Source organism: Arvicola amphibius, chromosome 7 (genome assembly GCF_903992535.2).
Source record: "Arvicola amphibius chromosome 7, mArvAmp1.2, whole genome shotgun sequence".
Lineage (NCBI taxonomy): Eukaryota > Metazoa > Chordata > Mammalia > Rodentia > Cricetidae > Arvicola > Arvicola amphibius.
Window position 1 is genome coordinate 68,926,903 of NC_052053.1, and position 19,125 is coordinate 68,946,027.

The 19,125-nt window shown below is 57.0% G+C and overlaps 1 protein-coding gene across 2 annotated transcripts in view; it reads right to left on the reverse strand.

Moving 5' to 3' along the window:
- Positions 1-310: 310 nt before the first annotated feature.
- The window catches only part of Kif26a (kinesin family member 26A), a 35,357-nt gene continuing 16,542 nt past the window's right edge, over positions 311-19,125 (reverse strand). The window contains exons 4-16 of one of the 2 annotated variants that reach the window (XM_038337256.1): positions 18,158-18,348; positions 12,671-12,860; positions 8,484-8,696; positions 7,832-7,925; positions 7,255-7,517; positions 6,963-7,146; positions 6,677-6,839; positions 6,252-6,414; positions 2,810-5,717; positions 1,920-2,125; positions 1,780-1,800; positions 1,170-1,320; positions 311-959 (exon numbers count right to left, since the gene is read on the reverse strand). In XM_038337256.1, coding sequence (XP_038193184.1) covers positions 778-959; positions 1,170-1,320; positions 1,780-1,800; positions 1,920-2,125; positions 2,810-5,717; positions 6,252-6,414; positions 6,677-6,839; positions 6,963-7,146; positions 7,255-7,517; positions 7,832-7,925; positions 8,484-8,696; positions 12,671-12,860; positions 18,158-18,348 — 4,929 coding nt within the window. In that variant the 3' untranslated portion in view covers positions 311-777. The remainder of the gene's footprint in view (positions 960-1,169; positions 1,321-1,779; positions 1,801-1,919; positions 2,126-2,809; positions 5,718-6,251; positions 6,415-6,676; positions 6,840-6,962; positions 7,147-7,254; positions 7,518-7,831; positions 7,926-8,483; positions 8,697-12,670; positions 12,861-18,157; positions 18,349-19,125) is intronic. The other variant, XM_038337257.1, reaches the window with a different exon arrangement.

A 19,125-nucleotide genomic window follows, 5' to 3' on the forward strand; every position in this document is an offset into this window, starting at 1 on the left:
TTTTAGGCAAAATGATACAAAAATATGAAGCTAACAGAACGTTTACAAAACCTCACACCCAGTCTTTGTTGGCGGTGGCTTGTTTCATTGTTTGTGGTTTTTTGTTTTTGTTTTTTTTTCTTGTGGTTTTGGTAAGAATTCCTGCCGTGGAAGAAAGCATTGTGTGCTCATGGCCCAGCCCCACTTGTGGCCTTTGGCGTCCTCAGAAGAAAGTGAGTCCCCCCCCCCCCCCCCGCCCCGACGACAGGAGGGGACTCAAGGCTAGCTGAGACACCACTGCTACAGACTGGCAGAGACCACTCGTGTGGGCTGTTGAGGGAAGGCTGCTGGAGAAGAAAATGAACCAATCCTAAAGGAGAGCTGGTCCGAACAGGACCGCCCTGCTACACAAAACTGCTTAGTGGTAAGGAAGGCAAAATCAGAAACAAACTGGCTTTAGCTTGGCCAGAGTGGCCGCAGCCACCCTGGCTGGCTGTCTGCTGGTGTCTTGAGTCCTGTCTTGAGTCCATAGCACCAAATTAGAAAAGAAAAGGCCTACTCAAGGTTAAAGGCACTTGTGTGGCTGTCTGGGTGACGACAGTCTCTCCATCCCGTGCTCTCTCTGTCCACTGGCTGGCCCTCCCCTTCCCCAATCTCTGTCTCCTCTCTGAGATCCCCCCATCCTGCACAGACCCTGTGTCTTCAGCCCTCCAACCCCCTCCACATCCTCATTCCATCCCACATCCTATGCTCGCACACCCTGCCTTGCACGTCCCCGCCTGTGACCTGTGCTCAGCCTCAAACATCCACCTCTTGCGGCCCAGGGACAGCGGTGGTGGCAGCAACACCGATGTCAAAGCAGGTGACCATCATGACGTGGGCCTTGCACAGGTTAACGCACTGCTCCAGCGCAGCTGTGGCTTGCTCCAGGGCCACCAGATACTCAGCTGATTCCGGCTCCAGCTCTGGGTCCACCTCGACTGGGAAAAGACGAGACAGGGTCAGGGCGGAGGCCAGGACAGCAGCCAAACTCCTCAAGTTCCCCAGGGAAAAGTGTCAGCTCAGTGGATTCTCCCCTCCAGCCACCTACTATATGAGAGCAGAGAAGAGAGAGGCTAGGGGGTAGGGTCTGGGCTCCTGCACCTGCTGGGTACCCCACTGTTCAGCCACAGAGCAACTGGGGCACTCACACTGCTCCAGCCAGCGTCCAGGCTCCACCATCAGCCGGCCCTGGGTCTCGGCCAGCTCCTCACAGAGGTGGTCACGTTTGGCCTGCACTTCCTGCAGCCGCTGCTGCCTGCGCTCTGCAAGCCGCAGTTTGGAGCTGATGCACACTGGGCCCTGTTGGCAAGGGACAGGAAGAATGGGTTATACTAGATAGATAGATGGATGGATAGATAGATAGATAGATAGATAGATACATAGATAGATAGACAGATAGATGATAGATAGACAGACTGATAGATGATAGATAGATAGACAGACAGACAGATAGACAGATAGATAGAATCTATATATACACCTCTATATCGCTATAGACGGCAGGGACTCTCCATAAGGTTTCTTAGTACCCTGACTTTGGCCATGGTCTCCCGTCCCACTTCAGGCCCTATATAAACACATGGCCAGGCCTCCAAGGTGAGGAGGACAGGATCTGCAAGCAGTCCACACCAGGACTTCCTGGACTGTGGGTCCAGCTCTTGGAAACACAGCAGTGGCCTCGAGAGTCCCTCCAGTGACCCACCCCTGGCAAAAGCACTAGGGACTACAAGCTCGGGGATAGTCCAGGCTGGTTCCTACCTTCTCCACATCCTGAGAGGGCTGTGGACAAAAAAGGAGATGTCAGGAGCTGCCTGGCCAAACCTCCAGGGGCCCAAAGAGCCCATGTGCTGCCCTCCCTGACACCCCAGGGTGCCCAGCCTGACCGTAGCCTCCCTTACCTTGGCTTCGTCCTCCCTCGGAGGCGGACGGTGCCGCTGCAGGCGTTCCACGTCATCTATCTCATAGACCTTGATCTCGAAAGGCTCCTTCAGAGAGCCAGCCAGGGGTGGGGGCAGGTCCACCCACTGCCCAGGAAGGCTGGGCTTGCGGCCTAAGGCAGCAGCATCAGGTAGAGGGGCCGGGATCAGCCTCCGTCGCTGTAGACCTGAAACAGGGCCAGGTGCTATGAGCAGAGCCAGGACACCCCAGGCTCTAGCAGCATCTCCTGCACAACCACACCAACTGATCTCGTAGCAGCAGCAGCACTTGTGGCTCTAACTGACACCTTCCCTGCCCTCGGGTCGACCGGGAGGGAGTCAGAACAGTGCTGGTAGGAGCTCCCGGGCAGCCGGGGAGAGCACAGCCCAGAGCCCAGAGCCTACTGCCCAGCTTAAACCAAACCCTTGCCTCACTACTCTGCCAGAGTTAAGAAGCAGTCTCTGGGGTGGAGTGAGGTCAGGGGAGGGAATACATCAGGAGGGTGTAAACTACGGGGTCATGTACCTCTACATGCAACAAAACCCCAGGAGTACTTAATAACGCGCCGGTTGGTATCACCTGCACCCACAATCTGAAGATCTCTCCTAGCGTTGGGCTTAAGTTTACAAACTATGAGGTGTCGTAGGGCCCCATGGCTTATAAACTACCAAGGACTATGCACACCTGGCATTCGTAAACTATCCCAGAGCCCACACAGGGCGAGGTATCAGGGTGGAGAACCCAGGCCCACCGCCAAGAACCGAGAAGAGCACCCCAGGGAACTGCAAGGAACTACAGGGCTGTAAAACCCCTGCCATTGGGATAACCGTCAAGGATCTCTCAGGTCTACAAACTGTAAAGGGCTGCCCACCTGTGGCCCTCTTCTTTGGGGACTTGAGGCTGCGGGAGCGGGCACCCGGGGAGGCGGTCCCACTCTCACTCATAGAGTCAGGGGCTGAGGAGGCGCTGCCGGTGGCCTCGCTGTCGCGGATCATGCTCTCGTAGCCGCTGCTGCCGCCGCTGTGGTAGAAGAGCGCTGTGCGGCCCATAGCAGGGGGGAGCTCCCCACTGAGCACGCTGCTGTTGTCACTGCCGTGGCCACTACTGTAGCGCTGGGGCCTCCTAGGTGCAGTCACCTTGCTATAGGGGGAGGGCAGGGCGGGGCTCACGGGCTGCCGCTCCTCGGCCAGGTTCACGCCGCTGTCATTGCCGCTGTCTGAGTCGGTTGAGCCCCAGGAGAGGCCACCCCGACCAGGAGATCCGCTGGCTGCCAGCTCATGGACACGGCTATGGGCGGCCCGGAAGGCCTGTTTAGTGCCCATGATGGTGCCTCTACCGGCCTTGGTCCCAATGCCAGGTGCAGCCCGTGGAGCCGTCCGGGGCCCTGGCACAGGGCCACTCGTCTTACCTGCCACAGGGGCCAGTGGCTTCACTGGAGCACCCAGTGCCCGAGATGTACTAGTCCCTAGATTACGACCCTTGGCTCCACCAGCCGGAGGCTTGGATGCCCCAACACCCTTAGCTGGGCTGCTCCTACAGGCAGGAGCTGGTCCAAGCGGGGGGCTGGTGGGAGGTACACCCAACCTGGGCACAGCCCTCGGTGGCCGTCCTGGGACTTCTCTGACCTTGCTGCTGCCATGAGCCAGGACCTCGTACCGCTCCAAGGACATGTGGCCAGTGGGACGGTGTGCCACCTCCATCTTGCCAGCTCGGGCTTTCAGGCTGGATGTGGCCTTGGGAACAGAGTAATCAGACCGGCCACTGGGCCTGGCCTCGTCCTCCCCTCGGAAGGCAGAAGCAGCCCCTGCCCGGGTCAGCCCCAGGGCCTGGGTAGGGGTCAGGGCCGTGCTCTGTTCCAGGCTAGACTTGCGTACAGGTGGGGCTGGCGGGCCTGCTCCACTGGGCCTTGGAAAGAAGGCCCCCTTGGGAGACACACTCTTCTTACTGCTGGAGTTGGTCTTCAGGCTTCCTGAGTGGACCACTGTCTCCACTGGAGTGTCCCCACAGGATGCAGCAGGTGTGGTCACTCCCAGCGTGGTGGCTCCTCTCCGCAGAGGTGGGATCCGAGCCACAGCTTCCGGCCTCCGGGACATTCTGGTTGTCACCTCACACCCGTCTACCACTCTCTGGGAACAAGCCAGCATTATCTGAGCCTCAGGCAGTCGAGGGGAGCCTGGGGATGGGCTTGGGATGCTGCCTGTGGAAGCCATCTGGTGTGTGTCACAGTCCTCTGCCCGGAGAAGCCAAGGGTCCTCAAACAGGCCTCCGGGGCTGTATGGACCCCGGCTGGGGCGAGCACGGTTGGTTGAGGTAGTCCTGGGTTTCCGGGGAAGACTGGAGTGGATGGTTTGGGTTGAGGCTGCCTCATGCGGAGACCCAGCCCGAGGCTCTCTGCTGAGTCGGGTCTGAGTTGCTGTGACTGCCTCCACAGGGTGGGGACCCCGGGCTGAGCCAGGATTGTCTGGTCTTCCACACTCTGAAGACCTCAACTTGCTGTCCTCTAGGGAGCTGCTTGAGGTAGAAAACTCTGGTGGGCCAGGCCCTGCTGCAGAGTCAGGGCTGAAGGGAGGCTGTGGTGTGGAACCACGGCTTTCAGCCAAGCAGACACCAACATCGCTGAGCCAGGAGCCAATGGATGAGGCTGGACTGCCACCAGGCCACGCGGTTCCCTCTATGAGCTCCCCAGGGTCTCCCGGGCCCTCGGTAACCTGTGAGGTATAGGCATCGAACTCATCATTGATACTGCTGATGATGCTGACTGGCCTTGAGCCTGAGGCCAAGGCCTGCAGGGAACAGTCGCTGCCCAAACTGGCCAGACTGGAAGGCCGTGTGGCCCCTGCAAGTCCCCCCAGAGGCAGCTCCTCTACCACTGTGAACACCAGCTCATCCTCGCCATTCAGCTCCACTGGCTGCTGCAGGGTAACTGTAGTGGTCAGCAAGCCCCGCTCCAGATGGCGTCCACGAGCAGATGGACCAGGATAAGGCGTGTCTGAGAGCAGTGGGGACAAGGCCTTCTGCCCACTCATGCCCACGGGGGGTGTCCGCATCACACCGCCAGGGCCCTCTCCCCCAGGTTCAGTGGGGACACCGCGAGCTTCTGGTTGCCGAGGCGGGGGAGGAGCTGGACTGGGCAGTGGCCTCCTAAAGCCACCTCCTGCAGTCTTGTCCGGGGCGGGTGGCTCAGGCCGGGTACCATCTACTCTCTGATCACTCTGGGTACCAGTTTTAGAGGGCTCTGAGGCGCTCCGGTGAGTATCTTGCCCAGGGCTGTTTCGAGGGGAACTGGTGACCATAAGAGGGCCCACAGCCTTCCTGGGGGACATGGCCTCTGGTAGCGAGGGTTTCCTGCCTCCTCTGGCGGGGCTGGCTTGGGCTCCGTCGGAGCCACCCTGGAGACCAGGGAATCCCTCGCTGCCATCTATGCACTCTAGACGCTCCTGCAGCTCCGCAAATGTACTGCAGCGGAAGTGGTCGGCATCCCGGGGTCCCTCAGAGGGCCTACGGCGGCTCAGTGCAGGGATGATGGGCACAAAGTCAGGTGGGCCCTCATTGTCGGTGAGCTCACGGTCTGACAGTGCTGCCCCGCCAGGACCCACATAGATGACTGTGTCACAGGACTGCTCACTGCTGGATGAGTAGTCGGGGTCTCCAGACAAGCCAGCAGCCGAGCGGTCAGAGTCCAGGACCATGGTGCGTGGGTGGAAGGGTCGCAGGTGTGGGGGACGGCGGGCCCGGCCCTCTTCGCACGAGCTCTCCCCTCCTGAGGAGCTGGATGCATACTGAGGGCAGAAGGACAGACCCTTGTGAGTGGACCCACCTTGTCTGCACACAGCCCTGGTCCCTATGTCACCTCTTCCTTGGACTCTGCCCTCTTAACGTAAGAGTGTGAACTCTGTGAGGCAGGATCAGATGAGCAAGGAATTACACTACACAGAAAGGAGGCCTTCTGGGGAGCTTTGTAAGGTGATCATGGACCATGTCATAGGGTGGAGAGGGAGCTCAGGCAGAAAAGGCCATGCTGCACCAAGTGCAGCATTCAGACCTAGGGCAGTAACCTCAGGACACCCATCATTCCTGAGAAGTCTCCTGCTGGGATGGTGTTCATTTCCCCCACAACATAAACCCTATTGTAAACAGTTCCATCCCTGCCCAGAGCGCCATGGACTTGGGCCTGGGCTCTTCTCTGGAAGTATAAGAGACCCACCCACAGATGAACACATCTATTGCCTCCTCTCCCTGACGTCCAGAGGTGGGGGCTATAGAGGATGTGGGAGCCCGAAGGCCCTCAGGAAGGAGCAAGAGCTGGGGCTAACCTTGCCCTTCTTTCTGCGCAGGCGGTGGATGCGGGCAGCCAGCTGCACAGTGCTGAGGGTCTCTGCGTGGTGGGCCGGTGAATCAGAGATGTGTGCTATCATAGTGGTCCGGCAGTTGGTAGTAGCCAGGGACTCTCGCAGCAGCATGGTGAGTCTGTGGTCCCTATAAGCCAAAGAGGTGCTCAGAGGCTGGGGTAAGGGGCCATCTAGGTGGAAGGCCAGGTGAGGCATAGACCACTAGGCTGGAGGATAGGGGCTACACGTGAAGCTCTCACTGTGCCCTTGTACCTATATTCCTGCACCTGTCCCTACACCCAAAGCCCCAGGACACACTGCTGGCCCTGAACTGAGGGCCCCAGAAATACCAGACATCAAAATAGCCAGCTCCCCAGAGGTCACCCTGCTGTGCCTGTTCCCATACTTACCTGTAGGGCACATGCTTGGCCCCATTGACCAGGGCCAGGATGACACTGCCCAGAGCAGACAGCGACAGACACAGGGGTCCTCCAGAAGCCTCCCCGCCTCTGCTGAGTGCTGCCTCACAGCTGCCCAGGTCGATGAGGTGCAGGCGGCTGCGACCTCCAGACACTGAAATCAGTACAAGCAGGTGCTGGGGTCTGGGCACCCACCCATGCAGGCAGAGATGCCCACAAGGTCCCCCTCAGTGGGCTGGCAACTGCCTGGAAGTGCCCCGTAACACCATGCACCTACTTCCTCCTTGGCCACACTTCTCCACACAATACTGGTACACATGCAGTGTGAAGAGCATGTGGGAGCTGCGCCGGGTGTCCTCCCCGCAGCCGGCATGACTAGTGCTGCGGGCTGCCAAGGCCGCATCCAGGTAGAAGGCTGCTTTCTCTGCTGTGGGTGCCCGCAGCTCATTCTGGTTCTGGAGCTGTGAGAGAAAAGGTGGAGGACACATGTATTTAGTGGCTTGAGACCAAGCGAAGTGCTCCCTCTTCCCTCCTCCGTCGTTCCAGAAAGGCTGAAAGCACTGGTGTACCTGTGTCCCACACACGGGGTCTTCCCGCAGATACACGCCTGGAGACTGGGTGTCCTGAAGGCTACCCGAAGCCACCTCAGCAAGCAGATCCCGCAGACTCTGGTCATGGCCGCACACTTCCACAGCAGACACACGGATGGAGAAGCGTGTGCCCATCCTTTCCTTGCGCTCATCAATGAGCCTGAAGAGCCAGGAGATAGCACAGGGCACGATGCCCAGGCTCTGGGGTGAGCTGTCCTTTCCAATCATGGTATATGACTTCCCTGGGAGATAGCGGCATGTGAGAACCACCGCTAACTTTCCACAATCTGCCCTCACGAATACTTCCGGGCTCAGAAATGTGCCCATGGTTCTAGGGCCAACCCAGATGGCCTTGATACCACATCCAGCCACTCTTGAGGCCTCTGCCTTCTGGCTCTGCCTGCCCCAGCATTGCTGTGAGACCCCCACTCCCACATCCACCTTCTTCCTCAACCAGGGCCAGGCTCAGCGATGGCAGCAATGAGCCTACTGGGGGTAGGGGTTGGAGGGGCAGCTAGAAGGCAGCATGGGTGCACAGGAGTGACAGAGCACTTACCAAGGCTCATGTGGCCGAAGGAAAATATGCAGCCATCAGCTCCACCAACCACAGACTGGAGCACGTCAGCCACGGTCCCTGAGCAAACCTCAGCCTGGGGAGGAACCCAGTGGGGATTAGCCAGGTTCCAGAGCCTAAGGGCTGTGGCCAGTGTCTTCTGCTACATCTGTAAACCTAAGGCCCATTAGTCCTGGTCACATGAAGGCAAACAGCCCCACAGGGCAGATGAACTAAAGACACAGGGCCAGGAACACAGGGACCTCCCACACTCATATGGAAAGTACAGGACACATAAGTCAGCAGAACAGACACATACAATACAGGTAGGATGTCCTAGCTAGGCACATGCGCCCAGACACCTGACCCAGCATTGAAAGTTGCAAGCAGAAGGAAGTCATGGTCATTGCTCAGTGTTCCTAGTTTCCAGGGAAGGGCAGAGCTGCTCAAAGAGTTTCATAGGAGAAGGGGTCTAAAGAGCTCAGTGTTCCCCCAACACTTGGCCTGGAGAACCAGGCAGAGGCTGGGGAAATGCCCTGGGCTAGGACTGCTAGGGAGGCAGACCTGGCAGGCCCAATAGGCAGCTAAGCTCCCACTCTGCAGAGGAACAGATTTCATCCTATCACGGGCACCCAGGAGTAGCCCCCCACTGTACCTGCTCTGAGTCCTGGGGGAAGATGGCATCAAAAGCAAACATCTTGGGGACTGGTGCTGTGGGGGCGTGGCGGAGGCCTGCACAGCCTGGGGGCCCAGCAGCAGGGTCATAGAGCGTCACCTGCTTCTTCCGAGGGTCCACCTTCAGGTAGGATGTAGACTCAGCTGAGCGCTGGACTCCTTGTGCTGGCCAGATGCGCAGCATAACCTTTACCTGGGGGTTGGCAGAAGCAGGCATCTGAGTTCCACCCTCCACCCAGCTGGCTACTAATTACAGGGCAGGAGAGCCAAGCAAGAGTCAGGACAGCAGACCAGGTCTCAGCATGGGTGCCCACACCACAGGAATGCTGCCTGAGCAGATCCCGTATGAGGTCAGCAGGGTAGAGAATAAAGGAAGCCCAGGGTGGGTGGAGTTGGTAGGGTACATAGCTGGTCTCAGCAAAGCGAGAGGCAAGGCAAGGCTGGGAAGGAGAGGGCAGCTAGCAGGGACAGGAATGTCTAAGCCTTCTAGGCATTTCTCCCTCAGAGGGCCAAGAAGCTGTGGGGGAAATCTCCAGCCTTGCTGCTGCTGCCCTGAAACAGCTCAGGAAGCCAGGCCCGAGAAGCTCACGGAGGGGAGAAACTAGGATGGACAAAACGTGGAGGAAATTACATGGGACGAGAATCCAGTCTGAGAAGTAGGAATTCTGAAATTCTGCCTAACAAGCCCCAATCTGGGTAAACTGAGGCGGGGAGGTGTGCGGAAGAGGAGAGGGCAAGGGTGGACCTGTGCTACTGGGGTTCTGCTATCGGCTAGTCAGCCTGGGCCATGGCGGAAACAGGAGATTCCATTGTGCCTAGTGACCATGCCAGCCAGGGTCCAGAGGGTCTGGAACAACGGACCCCAAGACCCTCCATGAAAACGACATGGAAGATAGGAGGATGCCAAAGGAAGCTGCGCTGCAGCACCCCAAAACCTGTGTGGAGAATGGATACTCCCACAGGCGCAGCAAAGGAGAGGAGAGAGGGAGGTTGGGGCAGGTGGGAGGCAAGCAGGCACTATTTCCTCAAAAGCCACCCCAAGTTAGGGCTCCCCTTTGCTGGAGGACACACCCTTCCCTCTCCAATGAAATCTGTGGCTCCACATTGGTGTAAATCAAATTACCAGAGACTCATTTCAGAACCAATATTTCTCAAGGATTTAATCGTAAATGACAGATACATAATGCTGCAAAATTGGTTTAGGGGGGCAGTCTACATGAGCCCCACAGGCTCACTCCCAGTGGACAAGGGGCACATTGATATGCAGAGCCTCCCGTGGAGTGGAGTGTCCCACCCTCTGGGGAGAGAGAGGAGCAGAGAAATACTTGGCTATTGTACTACTGAGAACCTGGGCTCCATCAGGCAAGAATCGATTCTTTTATTCCCCAGTGACAGGAACAAAACGATTTCATTTCCAAACGCTGCTGCAATGCAGACAAAAATGTGCACTTCCAGGTAATTTTTGGCAATTTTTTTTCCAGTGTGAACTCCTCGCCACTTCAGGAACCAAATGGGTTCTGGAGATATGAGAGAGTGCCTAGTGGGGAGGAGAGGCCTGGAGAAGCCGCGATTTGGCTCTGATGTCTCCTGAGGCCTCTTCAGCAGATACTAATCCCGAGTCTGCAGGCAGGGAGGGGATTGAGCAGGGCACCTCGTCCAGCCTGCCCCCCACTGCCTCCGTCCATTGTCTGCTGTAAAGAACCTGTCATTACCTCAGGGAAATGACAGGGTCTCTCAGGAGACAAGAGCATCCTCACCCCCCAAATGTGCAGATATCACAAAGCCGCTGGAGCTGGGGGGAGGGGAAGCATATTTTACATAAAAGCAGGGCTTCCAGCTCCCCAGAGGTGGACCAATCCGAGGAGGGGGAAGGGCGCAGCTCAGCACCCAACACCAGAGATGTCTTTTTTAATACCACGGTATGATGAATTATCTTAAGTAGCACATTAATGTCAGACACTGAATGTGATCTAACTTCTTTTCTGTGGCAATATTAAACGCCTTTCAGGAGGCACTTCTGATGATATGACATTAGTGCTAATAACACCTAGAGCCGGGGAGGGGGACAGAGGTGCGGGGGACAGGGGCTGGTTAACAGGCTGGTGACCAGGACATCTCTGGGGAAAGCCCTGAGTGGTCCAGGGTCAGCAGAAAGAAGGGCTTCCCTCAGGTTCAGAGACCTAGCAGGCCCCCAAAATATTCAGTGACAGTAAAGAACAGCTGCCGTTCTGAGCTTTAATGTCCAGAACGGAGTTAGTAACTCCTTATCCCATCGGGGAGTTTGTACTCCTTATCCCATCGGTCCCCACGGCAGACACTGTCCCCACAGTAGGTGGACAGGCAGGCTATGAACAGGCTGGCCCTAGGCCCAGCCATTCTTCTCCAGGTCTAGCCTAGCTCAGTACCTACACAGCCAGAACAGTGACGGCCTGGTCAGTGGGAAACACCTGTCTGTCCTGGAGCTGTGGCAGGTAGAGAGGAGCCCGGTGCTCAAGTCAGTCAGGCCTGGGTCCAATCTCCCTCCCTTTTCCACCAAACAGTACCGATACCACCAGCTTCATCTACTAAATACTGCCAGTGTAGAAGGTGGGGGCAGTCAAGGACCGGCAGGCACAGGTTGTGGGGGTCAGGGACACCCCTTCTCCCAAAAGAATAGGGCACAGAGGCTGGTGTGACCTGTCTCTAAGAACTGTAACTGTCCTTAAAGAGGCAGGCTGCCTTTGCCCAATTCGCAGTTCACATAATCTGGAGCGAGACAACTGTATACACACAGCCCTTCACAGAATGGTCCCATCAGGTCCTAGACAGTAAAGCTGTCCAAGGAAACCAGCAGAAGGTGACGGGTTCAGATCCCCACGGCTGGAAGTGGATCCAGAATTGAGAAACTTTCTGAGCCTACTCTAAGACACTCTGGGCTGGCACAGCTCTGCTGGCCACACTGAATACGTATGTGGCTCCCATGCCACATGCTGTCTGCACTCAACCCCAGGCTAGTCTGTTTTCCAAACTCCACCCCAACAGAGGCCACCTCCAGCAGACTGCCTTGAGGAAACCATGGGGTGTGTCTCCATCCCAGGGGAAGGGAGGAGCCAGGAGGCCTGGCTTCCAGCCACCAATTAGCATTCTGAGAGGAGGCAGAGGCAAGGAAAGCTGCCCGCAATGCTAAAAGGGTGCACAGTGAAGTCAGCTGGGCCTGAAGGAACCCCAGACCCTCCCACTAGCCTGCAGCTGCCCGTCTGGGCAGCCCTGTCTAGAGAGCTCTTCCTTCCTCTGGGCTCTGCGACAGAAGGAGGCCTCCCTTCTGGAAGAAAGACTTGCAAACACACAGCTTCCTCTCTGGTCCCTATTTAGGAGTCTACTCCCGCTAGCCAATGCTGACTACACGTGCAGGGCATGAGCTGGCAGGGCTGGTGCCAAGTCAAGGGATGGTTGCTGGGCATAATCAAGAAGGGACCCCATAACTCTCAGGATGTATGGTAGGGGCATGACCCTTGGAGTGGCAGAGGCTCAGCGAAACACATGTGCCGGAGGGCAGGACCCCCTCCCCACAAGAGTTGTAAGAGTCTGGTTCTCCACCCTAAGGGTAGAGGCCCCACTTCACCCAAGCATCTGCACAGTCCTGCCACAGGGTATCCCACTGGGCCTGGGGTACAAGGACTTCTCCCTTAACAGGGTACCAATCATAGGAATCCAATCAGAACTCTTAGAAGAAGGTCTGAAGCCAACCAGCTTGTCCCATCACCACACAGGGCTCTCACCCTCTCCACACCCCTTTCCCCAACTGAAGCCATCTGGCTGAGCTGCCTGGATACCCTGACTCAGAAAAGCTGAGGGGTCCCACCCCTTCCACCTTCAGGCAGCACTCGGGGGGGGGGGGGGAGGAAGCAAGAATGAGGCTCTCCTGGTCAGCTCCCATCCTAGGCCCAGATGCCCACCACATGGCTATCCTGGAATATGTCCCTGGGACCTGAGGGACGAGCTCCTTCCCGTTATCTCCCACGCCAGCTCCACACTCCCTGTGCCCTTTGGGGCATTGCTTCCCAGGGCTCAGGCTCCCCCATCAGCTCTCCAAGTGTGGCACTGGAGAAGAGGGTGGGGCCCTCTATCTCCTAATTAGATAGCCCTGGCCTCCCACACCCAGGTCACTCGACCTCAGGTAGGATCTACCTTTCCGAAGCTGCTGGGGTTTTCCTTGGCCTTGGAGGCAGCCCTGAGCAGACAGGGGGGCACTGGAGGAGGCCACAGCTGCAGCGTGCCACTGAAGTCCGTGGGGTAGGTAGACGTGCCACGAGTGGTGGGCGTGGGTGGTGGGTGATGCTTCTTGCGCTTGGAGGCCAGGCTGAGTTTCTGGGCGGCCCTGGGGAGGAGAGGCAGGGGTTATCCCGTCACTGAGTCCCTGTGTCTGTTTACACCAGGCCGCCCACTCTCCGACTGCATCAGCCATACAGGTAATCGCTCTGAGAAAACAGCCAGAAATCCCTACGGCTGCAAGACCTGAACTCCGTTTTTTTCTGAGTGGGGTCCCACCCTGGGACCCCAGCAGGACAGGTAGCAGATGGTCCATGTCCACACAGGACTGCACTCTGCCCTGGGTGAGCCCTGTTGTCATAATGTCCATTCCTAACCCTCCACCGCTTTCTTCAAGCTAACCATATTCCAGGGATACATCCCAAAGGTCAGGTCTCTGTCCTGGGGTGGGTTTCCCTGCAGCCCCAGACCCTGGAACAGTTGTCCCCACTGCCTTCCAACGCCCTCCCCTGCAAAGTCCTCTAGCCAAGTCTTGGGCTTCTAGCATATCTGAGCTCATGAGAGCTACAGGGCTCTGCCCCACACCTCTGGTATAGGGACCCAAGAACATCACCACTGTAAATTCACACCATGGTGACCCTGGTGGAGCCATTCTCTCTGCCTGTCACCATTTTCCAAAGGAGGAGACCAGGGTTGGGGCCAGGTGAAAGATTCATGGATGAGAAGTTATCCAGACAAGTCCACCCCTCCCACACACATCCCCAAATACCCCAGCTCCTTCTCCCCATCCCTGTAGGCCTCCCAGGTCCATTCTGTCCTCCTCAGAAGGACCCAACATGCAAGAGCCCAGAGCCTGGGGCCCTCCTCAGCACCTCCCACCACGCTGCTGGTGCGCTGGTAACTCCTCTCATCTTTAATAGGAATTGTCTTTTAGGAGGCCCCAGGGACAGCTTCTTCCTAGTGCGGTGTCATCACAGAAAATAAAAGTAATCTACGATGCATGGCGGAGTCCTTAACAGAGCCTCAGTAGTACGGTACCCCGTGCAGCAGCCAGGGCACAGTAGGGAGTGGAGGTCTCCTACCCGGGAAGAGTCCTGCGCCCCAGAACCTGGGTTCTCTGGCAGTGGTGGCACCTGCACTCTGAGGTGCAAACTCGAACCAGCGCCTTAAGCATTTGCCTGGTACCTGCCTGAGCCTGTGTGTTTGCAAAGCTCAAATGAGCCTTGTAAGGTTCTCAGCACCTTCATAGAGGAAACATGCAGCCAAATGTGGGCAAGCGATGTCAACGCTGTCACCTACCAGACTGTGTACACTGAAAAATGAACGGCCAAGGCAAGAAGGATCCCTGAGCTACCTTGTGGGTCAAAGAACATGGGCAGGGAAGGGCCACAGCAGACAGAGCCATACTGTCCCGGCATCCCTCAGGGGCTTTCTCGGCCTCCCCCCCCATCTGGGGCCTGCCACTCCAGATTCCACCCCAGCGGCCTCCTTCTTGCCTCAGAAAGCCCTGTTATCTCCAGGTACAATCAAGGCAGGGCAGTCACAAGCCCCTTACCTGGTACTGCCCAGTGCTGGGAACTAATGGAGGAGCTATGCCATATAGCTGGGCAGGCAGGACAAGCAGGCTTCCTAGAGTAGCTTTCTTGCCTGTAAAAGGGTGCAGAGAACACTGTTCCTAGGATTTGGGGAGAAGACAGTACACGGGGGCTGCCAAGTATTCGGTCTCAAGGTGACCACAGTGTTCAGCAGATAGTAGAGGCCAGGGCACACCTACTCTGAACGAGCTCTTTACAGCTGTGCCTGGCCCCTCCATAGGTCAGGCAGGGCAGAGGACGTCGTTTAAAGATGCCTAAAGGGGAGGGGCACCCCCTCAAGGTGTGTGGAAGCCCGCGGAAGACCAAGACTGTTAGAGGAGGCCCGGGGTGGAGGACAGAAGGCTGGAGCAAGATGGAGGTGCAGAGTAAGTCTGGCTTTGCTGGGTGGCCCCCTGGGACCATAGCCAAGCCTGCCCTGGGTAGCGCTCTCAGGAGCCAGGGGCCCCAGCACTGGTGTCAGCCGATCCAGCTACCTCCTGTGTGAGGCCAGCACCCTGGTCTGACCTGATTTGCAGAGGGGTTGGGAGCCTCCAGCATTCACTAAGCTTCTCTCTGACGAAGATGAGACAAATTCCCATAAACCTCCCAAGACTGCAAGGCCTTGGCTTGCAGGGGCTTTAGTCCCAGAGGCCAGCCCAGCCCCTGAGGACCCCAGTTTGGTTCTAAGCAGCAAGAACACAGGAAACAAGGGCCTCAGCAAGGCTAAGAAAAGATAGAGTGCCACACCCAGGACCATCAAGGCCCCCACACTGTGTGAAAGTGCAGTCCTGGGGTAGCAGGGCATACAGTGAAGAGGGGCAAATCTGAGCAGTCTGCCCTCACTGGGAAAACTAAAAAAGGCAGGAGCTTCCAAAGAGCCCTCTCACCCTCAGGGACACCACCTCCAGAAAGCCTGTCCTGACACCAGCCCCACAGAGCCACTCCTGATATCCACAGGGTCTTCAGCCAAGCCAAGCCCAAGCTCACAGGAAGCCTGGTGCACACCCGAATGAGGGCACCAATGACCCAGGCTGTGAATAGCAGCCTGAGCAGCAACCCCACTCCATTAACTCTCTGGTTCCTGATTCATGAGAGAAGAAATAAAAATAGTTTCCCCTTTTCATAAAGAAAATATAACCTCTTCCAAAGAGGAAGGTACTTCAGAGGCAGAAGGACTCGACACTGAGCACCTAAAGGCAGCCTGTTCCCTTGGAGCGATCAGCATCTGCCAACGCAACGCTTCCCTTAAGCTGAGAGGCTGGGGGGTGGGTATGGCAAGGCCACAAATCAAGGTTCCTTCACCACGCTGACCTGCCATCTGCATGACTGGCCTCACGGGGAACTAAAGTCTCACTGTGAGCTCCTTGGTGGGTCCTACAAGACAGTTAAAGGGACTTAAGACCTGACTGGAGGGAGCTGCCACTTATGGCTGCTTTGGGCCTGCTGTGCCACTGTCACCTGAGGGCCTTACAAGAGAGGCTGGAGCAAGCAAGAGACTACTATGCTGTCAAATCCTTCCTCCTGGTAACCCAGCTTGAGGCCTCTACACCTCTGCCAGTTAGGCCCAAACATATGTTCAGAAAGACACTTGGGGCTCCACAGAGGCCAGGAAGCTCTTGAGTACCAGAAAGAAATCCCTGCCCCACAACCACCTGAAAGATGCCTCCCCTAGCAGAGGTTCCTGAGATACCTAGATTCTGGGTACCAGAGGTAACCCATCTCTACCAAGGGCAGAAGGATCGGTGCTAATGAGAGCATCACAGAGAGGGGAGGCGGCAGGATGCATAGCAATTAGGATGCTCAGAACATGGGTGTCAAGGTCATGGCAGCCCCCACAGAGTGTGCCCTCACATTTCTTAACCAAGGACATACATCCACTCAGGCCTTAAGCACCCAAGTTCAGCTGAGGGGATGTCACTCTACCCGCCTGGGTTCTCAGGTCCCCTTGGGACCAATGTACTTCACTGTAGACATGACACACAGAGATGACTGACAAAGGTCTGAGCTGGTTGTTCAGCCTGGGCAGCCCAGACTCACCCCAGGACTATAAGATTTGAGAACTAAACTGTTGAGCCCACCCACTGAGTGCACAGCAGAGATGCACCTGGTGGACTCCTCCTCAGGCCCTGAAGCCCCCCACCCGCAGCCCTCAAGGGCAGCGCTCGGATCAGGCCTCCATCCAAGGACACCTTCAAAGACTCAAGACTTAGCCCCTCTCCCATCATGCAAACCTCCCAAGGACAGGGATGGGCATGGATCACACTACCCATCCAGTTCAGAGGATGAAGGTAGGAACAGCATCTACTCAAGATGAGCCAAGGGCCATGGGGTGAGGCCAAAGTTCTACTGCCTCCTGGTGCACTCTGGGCAAGCCCCTCCCCAACACCACAAGTGCCTCCCCTTTGTCCGCAACGCCAGGCAGTGGTTGCACAGTTTCAAAGCTCCCACCAGCAATCTCAGCCCTCCTGGGACACCTACCTTTAACCTGGCCCTCAACAGGTCAGGAAGCCACCAAGATTCAGGGTGACTTATAAACTGGAAGTAATGGAAGCCAGTACTGTTCCCCACCCTCATCCCGCCTTGGAAAACCTGATACCAGCCCCCACCCAGGTCCACTTGCTTCTTTGTTTCTATGGAAACTTGCCAAGGTCAGGGTGTTGCTCAGGCAGAGGAGCCTCTGCAGCCTGAGTTGAGACAAAAGGCAGCCAGCACCTGCTGCCTGCTGCCGGGCAGGGTAGCCAATGAGTCCGTGGGAGAGGGCCACACACACCATACTCTCCGTGTCAAGACCCTCCTCAGGCCCCAGGGGGCCTCAGAATCAGGGTGTTGGCTACTGCCCAGACCAGCGGCCACATCAACTCTTCTCAAAAGATCTGAGCCTTTCTAAACCTCCTACCAAGTACCATGCCAGGAGAGTAGCTGCCCCAAACACCACCAAATCCTCAAGGCAAAGATCCTTGAAGTGAGAACTAAGCAGGGTAAGGACAGACAGCTATCCGTCCCTTGTGCACAGCCTTCCAGACACCATCCTGTCTGCTGCTGTTACATGGAGGCTGCCAAGCAGGCTGAAAAGGACTCATGCATGTCCCCATCTGGAAGCTCCTAGCCAGGTTCTCTGCACCTAATTGGGGTGGCGACTGAGGCCACATCAGTCACAGGAGATACCGCAGCACGGCACAACAGCCCTCATCAGCCAGCACCGACAAGGCCCTAATCACATGCCCCGTCACGCCCCCCATCAGGCCCTGCAGTCCCCCCGGACCAGGGCTGATAAGACGCCCTCTGCACACTGCCCAGCATGATACAGACAAGCTTATCAGTGCCCATGCGGGCTGTTAATGGGACAGTGACCCCCAGCTGGCTGCCATTACCTCTCATTATGGCGATTACATCCTGTAATCCCTGTTCCTCAGGCTGCTGGATAAGAGCAGGACTCCAGCCTTCGGTCTACAGAGCCAAAGGCTCTGCCATGAGCCAGAGGACTCTTCCCCTACAGATCCACTGCCCAAGCTGGGGAGGGGGCCCTGTTCCCACCTCCCATGTTGAAGTACACCGTTCCCTCTAGTCAGACCGCCATGCTACCTCACATCCTCAAGCTAGGCATCCTGGAGGGAAGGACTCAAGTTACAGCCCTGTCACTTCTATGCACCCGAGCTCTGAAAGGTCCCCGGGAGGCCAGTCAGGCCCTCAGCTGAGCTGCTCAGTAGGATGGTTCTCTTTGACTGACTGAGCCACAGTTCTCCCAAGAATACGCCACAAGCCACCAGGGACCAAGAACTCAGGACCTCCATTCCCCAACATGCTGTGGCTCATGTGACCCCAGAGGACATACCTTATAAAGAAAGAGGCAGCAGCAGATGGGCCAGTGGAACCCCCTGCTGAGGGGCCTGGGGCTGGAGTAACCAAGGCTGAAGTGCATGCTGCCCCTCGGCCCCACGCCTTAGACATACCATCAGGGCCTGCTGTTGGGGGGCAGTCTCGGACTGTGTCGGCCACTGCAACAGCAGCCACAGCTGCCTCAGCCTGGAGGAAGGAGAAATCCACGTGAGGAACAAGCCGGTGACAGAGGGGCACTGCCCCAGGCTGAGAACTCCCACCCGCACATTTGCAAGAGCCTGCCTGTGTGACTGGAAAAATCACAGCCAGGAGACTGGGACCCTGCAAGAGAGGCCTCGTCCCCAAAACAATCTACAGTGACCCATCTCCCCAGTTCAGGGTAGGTGACAGGTCTGTCTCAGCCACCGAGGAAAAGGCAGACCCCACCAGAGACAGACACTGCAGCCCTCATCAAGGCCTGTAATGACCACAGAGGTCAGGTAGACAGACCTTTGCCCTACATCCCTGGGCCATCTGGGATCACCCAGAGGTACAATTATACAAGACACCACAATAAATATTTGGCATGAGCGCTAATTGCCCCCCATGTGATAACGTATGACACGCTACTGTCTGAAATACAACTCTGGCATTTCTAACTAATTAGCTAAAATAAATTCTAGAAAGGGAGAGGCCTCATCATGGAGCATAGATGTAATTAAACGCTCCCAAGACAGCTTCCATGTGATGTTTACCTGTCCCTCGGGCTCTGGGGGTGGAGGCGACCCAAGCCCTAGCTGAGTAGGACAGGCAGCTGGTCTTTTCCTGAGAACTCCAGGCCCCTCACCCGCCAATATATCCTTTCCCATTCAGCCTGTACCCCAGCTGGCAGATCCTGGGATCCCCAGGTTGAGCGGGCATAGGCCTGGTCCAGGGACCTTGGGCTGAACTCAGTACTCCTAAGGTCTCTCAAAGGATGCAGTC